The following is a 6,259-nucleotide window of genomic DNA, read 5'->3' on the forward strand; positions in this document are numbered from 1 at the left end:
CCAGGAAACATTTTTTTCAGCTCAGCACCTTTTAAAGATGAAATGTCTAAACATGATTTATTAATAAAACAGTTGTGTTAATTAGGGGTAAATATCCGGTTTTAAAACAACAAAACATCCAATAAATAATTTCAATTCTAGAGGCAAACAAATAAAATTAGAGTAAACATAAACATCTAATTTAAACAAATTCTCTCAACTCGTTTACATGGTTAGTATTTTATTTTTTATTCATTTTGCTCACAAAATCATGATGACAATAGAACAATTCAATTAATCAGTCAGATTTGTTACTTCACTGTAACAAAAAAATAATACTGACAGAAAAAAGTGCTAATCCCATCCAAATAAGAGCTCACAAAYTTAAGTTGTGAAAATATAAGATTGAACTAAAAAGGCTTTCACTGTCATGGTGAACATGTAAAAATTAATGTGCAAGGTTGAACAGATATATGACCAAAAAATCCAAACCAAAATCTACCTGCAGTTTCTTTGCTGCACAATATAAGAGTGGAAAAACTAACATCAGCTGCTTCATAAACTGGTCTCTTACCAGTTAGACCCACAGCTGAGTTATGATCCAAAAAACTCAGAAACACTTCATCTTTCCATTATTTACAAACAAAACTWATTAATCATACAGAAGAAATCCTTTTAGGTTAAATCTTATGAGGTTATTTACCTGGTTTTACAAACTCCATGCCACTAACAAACAAATGAAGGATTCAGTGTTAATGTTATAAAAACACAAAAAAAAAAAATCTAAGTAAGAAACAAAATATGCACCATATTTCCTCATATTGACAGCTAATGTGCCTTTAAATAAAATAATAATTGTAAGTATATATACAATATCTGTGATGCCAGCTGTTATGTTTTTTTTTTGTTTGTTTACCTACAAACAGCCAAAGTGACAAATAATAAGTCAACAATGACAAAGTCAATGGAAGAGCAACAAATCTAATGTGCTGGTATGAAAAATACTAAATAATAGTAAACTGTTTCAAATGGCAACATTTAATACAGTTCAGGATAACCTTTTTMTATTTAATTTCAAAAACCATGATTTAACAGCCAGTGTTGAACAAAAACACAAACAGCTTATAAAGAAAGCAATGATGTCAGAACACTGAGCTCACCAGTTGTCATCTTGCACTCAACTCTTTTAAGATATATTTGTGAACTTTCTTAYGAAGCTCTCAGATAGGAGGCCTCTAGGTTTCAAGTCCTCTTCTGAGAATGGGAGATCTTCTAAAAGGCTGTTTTCCAGTCTCTCAATAAACTCACTGCAGAACACTTCAGACCTGCTGGATGGAGCACAGGGGGCGCTGACAGACTCGCTGCGCTCACTCATCACATCCTGATCTGACATCATCTGGCTGTTCTCATCTCCATCCTCTCTGTGCTGATTGTTGATTATTTTGGCTTTAACGTTCTTCTTCGTGGCAGAAACAAGCTTAATGATGTTGAGGTTCCACCCATCTCCAGCTCCTCCTCTGCTTTTGTTAGGGGTGAGTTTCACACTGGGGTCTACAAGGATACATTCAGAGACCCTTTCACGGCTGTCAGTCTCCATGTCCTCCTCAGACCCTTCCTGTCCCACACTGTCTGCCTCCCAGACGTCTTCACACGGTGTCACAGGTCCTTTTGCAGGAGAATCAAATAACACTCCTTTGGGAGCAAGAGGTCTGAAGTGTCTGCGGTAAAGACCAGTGAACGCTGAGGAGCTGAGCTGGTTTTCAGGCAGTCTCAACATGTAGTGCTGGACAGACTCGGGAACGAGGATCTCAGWGCGTTTTCTATGTGGCAGTAAGGCAGACAGACTTCCAGGCAGAAACTGTCCAACAATGGGCACGATAGATAAAGGCTTCAGAGCAGAGACAAAGTCCTCCAGCTCCTGATAAGAGGAGTGGTCTGAATAGGGCACTACATGGATGTTTGGGTGGAAGGAGATAAAGGGCCTACTGGTGGGCAAGATGACCAACGTGGGATGTTCTTCATTCCACTGCTCCAACGCTGCAGCGTTGATCTGTGACTGCTCCACGGCCCGGATACGACCKGCTCCCGGCTTGGTGGTGAAGACGTCGGGCTGCTCCAGAGCCTTGAGGGTCTCCATTTTCTCAAAACTCACCTCGACCCAGGTTTTAAACGTCATCGCCAGCTCGTATAGGAGAGACTCCTTCCCCAGACAGTACACACCTGCGGGGTAGAGTGTGGCGAACACAAAGTAGGATCTAGGTTTAGAAACGGGACATGGTTGGATAAAATCTGAGGAAACAACAGATGGATTTGTGTTTTCAGCTGCATTTATGTGTCTATCAGCCTTAAAATAGTAACCTTAGGTTATAACTGTTCAAGTATGGAGGCAATCTTTGAGCCAGATCAGGGGTCTGCAACCTACGGCTATGGGGCTACTTGTGGCTCTTCAGTCCCTCTGCAGTGGCTCTTTGAAAATATGACCAAACATAACAGAATAATGTTTTTTTTTTGTTGTTGTTTAACGTTTTTTAATACTTAAAGTAAAACCTGCTGGCTCATGCTAGCCTGTTGTTTACTTAAATAATCCAAGATTTTTCTGACTTTTCTCTCAAATCCACCAGGGTTACCTTTAAATACCTTTACGACTACATAATAATAAGAATTAGAAAAAAACATATGCTCGAATAGTTCAGTTGTACTTGTTTTTATGAAATTCGGAGTCAACTTTATACAGTATTTTTCTTGTTTACGTGAATCTTGTCTTTTTATTTGTCCTGATGTGCAAAGATAATAATAAATAATACAATTCACAATATATTGTTTAGTTTTATAATGTCACCTCCACTGGCCATAAASTTTCCTGAAAGGCCTYCAAAAGGCCCAYGGACCACCAGTTGATAATCACAGTTGCAGCTTGTTTTGTGGCTCTGGACTCATTTTATTAGTGAGCCAAGCAGCAGAAATGGCTCTGTTGATTGTAAAGGTTGCAGACCCCTGAGCCAGATAAACACTTTTCAGAAATGAATAATAATTACTAAGTTTTCAGGGAGGATGGGTTTACAGATAGAGGAGAACACTTGATCCATATTAACTCACCTATAACAATATTGTGGTTAGGGTGGCTGCGAATGAGCTCTTTGATTTGTTGAGTGGCTTTCTGTCTGGATGGCAGGGTGCGGTTGGGGTCACAGTTGGTGTTGTCCAAGTACAGAACATCTATAGTGGTGTTGGTCCTTAAACACGGCTCACGCAGCATCGAAGGAGAGTATCTAAAGTCCCCTGAAATTCAGAGTGGCAGCTCTTAGCGTTAGTCTTCAGAATACAGTTCCTCAAAAAAAATACTGTCACAGAAGAAACTGACCGGTGTAAAGGATTGAGCCAAAGTAGCCCTCAAACAGAAACATGACAGAGCCTGGACAGTGGTTGGCATCTATAAGTGTGAGTGTGAGCTTCTCTTTGCCGATGTCGTCCAGAGGGAGCAGGTACGGCTCACCGAGCTCTAGMGGATGGACCCACTGGTCTTTCACCTGAACAGAAACAGAACTCGTCAGTAACAACCCAGACTATAAAAAAGTCTAATAATCTTYACATGTAACAATTTAGATCATTCCCTTGGGAGGATAATCTTGAACTTAGCCACATCTACTGTAAATGTATTTCTACGTCAGTGAWGAGTGCTGATATTTTAAATTAAACTCCTTACAGACCAAAAATACAGCTGACATGACATCATCGAGCATCCCTGGTAGATCTATTAAAACATGTATTAGTTTAATTAATTCTGATTGCCTCAGTTTTTTATCTTCATAAACACTAAAACACTGAAGCTATTCTGACAAAACTGCAGTAATCCAACACTTTTTATATAAATACTGACATGTTACATGAAGATGTAATGTTAAATGATCTTGAATAGAAGCATTTAATACTTTGTATTAATCCATATGTAATTGCAACTCATTTTGGATAAACAAACAACTTAATTCTATGTTTTAACACTTTCTCTCACAAATAAATTTGACTTGTGTTACTGACAACACCCAGGAGTTCTGTTCAGATATTCCAGTTGACCATGTGAGTACGGCTGCCACGATTAATCGATTAATCGACGACTAATCGATTATTAAAATAATCRATGACTAATTTAATAATCGATTAATCGTTTTTTGTATTTTTTGTTCTTTACTTTGTTTTACTCTCCAAACTGCTTTGACACCTTCCACTGCCACATCTGCCTTTCTGTCCTTGACACACAGCGCAGTAGTGGTAACTGGGGTAGGCCGTGGACGTCACAAGACATTATACAGACAGGCTCTGGTATCATGGCTACCTGACAACAGAGCTGAAAGTGTGGGATCATTTTAAGAAAATGAAAGAGAAACCTGTGCAATATCTGCAAGGCAGAACTTGCCTTCCACAGCAATTATTTTTAGTTAGCATATAGCTAAAATCTAACGATGGTTATAAAATAGCAGCTGCATTGTGGCACGATAAGCTGTATGTTTTATATTCAATTAACGTATGATCCGATTAGACGACTAATCGAATAAATCGGTGATTAATTGATTATTAAAATAATCGTTTGTGGCAGCCCTACATGTGAGAACAACATTAAAAATGGAATAATAGTTTCATTAAAGCCGGTAAACGGACATATTACAATATATCTTATACTGGCACAGAGGTTGTAGTCATTCAGGTGATGATAATATTTCAGAAATGAATATGTTTACTGGAGAAACATCCTCAATAAAGAAAGTTCAGTTGCTTTTCATTCAGGCACCAATAACTTTATTATTAATTGTTAATTGGTGAAAATGACAACCACTCACCTTTGAAAAGTGTCTGAATGAGATTTTTACAACGCTGTTTACTTGCTTTTAAGCAACTTTCAGACCGAAATACAAAATACAGTGGTACATTAGAAAGTACTGAATAGCAAGTAATTAACCTGATTGATTTCACCTGTGCTTCACTTTCTGCTCTGTTAGGTACAAGCTTCTCTGATGAGCTGAGACATCATCATCATTTTATTTATCATACAAATGGCACTGCATATACAGTAGTATACAGTAACAATTTAATGGATAACACAACAAAGCTTATTGCTATTGTGGTCGAGACAAATACTCAGAATAAAACCTAAAATWATTTTATTTCACGCCATTATACYCCACAAGAAGATTAATTATAYTTCAGAGCCAGTGTGTGACACGCAGAGCTCCAGACCCTCCTCCTCACCTGCAGTTTGAGTTTGAGCAGCGTGGCGGTGGTCGAGGAGCAGTAGATGGGCCGGTTGCTCCATGTGGAGGTCAGACCCACCGTGTGGTCGCTGTGCATGTGGGTCAGGAAGAACAGCCGGGTGCCTGGACACTTCCGGACATGCCAGAAATCTACAGCCAGCGGTGTGTGGGGGATAACCTTTCCATTACAGCTCATTGTGAGGGTTYACGCTCCTCCTCCTGGAGTCCTGTAGCCAAGGAAGTATCAGGTAACTTTCCACTACAATTTTTTTTAGCGTTTGTTACTTAAAAAAATAAGTTTGCCGATTTAAATAGGTAGGGTTTGGATTGTAGCCACCGCTAACAGCTGTAAACAACTAGCACATCTTAAAACTGCCTCTCATCGTGTTGCTTCACGACGCTCTTATTTATAATTTGCAATCAAAATTTTTCTTGTCTCTCCTGGAAATCACAAAGACGTGGCCTGTCGACATTTTTCACCGTGTTTTCGTACCCCGCCATCTCTTTTTTCAATTTGTTTACCACCTCTTCCGGGTTTGTGATGATGATGCGTGATTTAAACTCTAGCGCCCTCTACAGGCTGGAGCGTTGTAGCTTCATTCTTTGAGAAATRTATGGCAAGCGGTTTATGTATTTATTTGATGTGCTTGACATTAGGTTACTTGTTTGAGATTTTAATGCATTAGCTACACGTTTGGTAACACCAGTCCAACATACTGGTGCCCTAAATCAACAAACACTCTTACTAGAAGGATATTTGTCTGTAAACTGGTGGCACATTTGCTCAGAAGTATGACTTTTCACAAGTTGAACTGTCTGGACCCCCTGCAGCCTTRTGTCCCCTTAGATCTTAGCATCATTTGCTTTTAATTGTCCAGAGGTCCAGGTTGGTCCATTGAAGTGAACGGGTCTTTAGTTGTCCTGTGGATCAGGCTGGTTCACAAAGATGATCAGTCATAGGCTCGTAATCTTGGAAAACCTCATCTTCATATCAGACAGGTTTTAATTCTTTGTGCTTTTAGGTCACATTGTTACAC

The 6,259-nt window shown here is 39.1% G+C and overlaps 1 protein-coding gene and 1 long non-coding RNA gene across 2 annotated transcripts in view; one reads left to right on the forward strand and one right to left on the reverse strand.

Annotated features, from left to right (window-relative positions):
- Positions 1–207: 207 nt before the first annotated feature.
- dclre1b (DNA cross-link repair 1B) lies at positions 208–5,742 on the reverse strand. Its single transcript, XM_014019840.1, has 4 exons — positions 5,221–5,742; positions 3,341–3,506; positions 3,076–3,258; positions 208–2,199 (listed from the first exon to the last, which is right to left on the reverse strand). The coding sequence occupies exons 1-4, from the start codon at positions 5,416–5,418 to the stop codon at positions 1,166–1,168; spliced, it is 1,581 nt and encodes a 526-aa protein (XP_013875294.1). The 5' UTR covers positions 5,419–5,742; the 3' UTR covers positions 208–1,165.
- Positions 5,388–6,259, forward strand: part of LOC106525570 (uncharacterized) — a 13,851-nt gene continuing 12,979 nt past the window's right edge. Inside the window, exon 1 of the long non-coding RNA XR_001311133.1 lies at positions 5,388–5,470. This is a non-coding gene — a long non-coding RNA (uncharacterized LOC106525570). The remainder of the gene's footprint in view (positions 5,471–6,259) is intronic.

The sequence above is a fragment of the Austrofundulus limnaeus genome, unplaced genomic scaffold, assembly GCF_001266775.1.
Source record: "Austrofundulus limnaeus strain Quisiro unplaced genomic scaffold, Austrofundulus_limnaeus-1.0 Scaffold3, whole genome shotgun sequence".
NCBI lineage: Eukaryota > Metazoa > Chordata > Actinopteri > Cyprinodontiformes > Rivulidae > Austrofundulus > Austrofundulus limnaeus.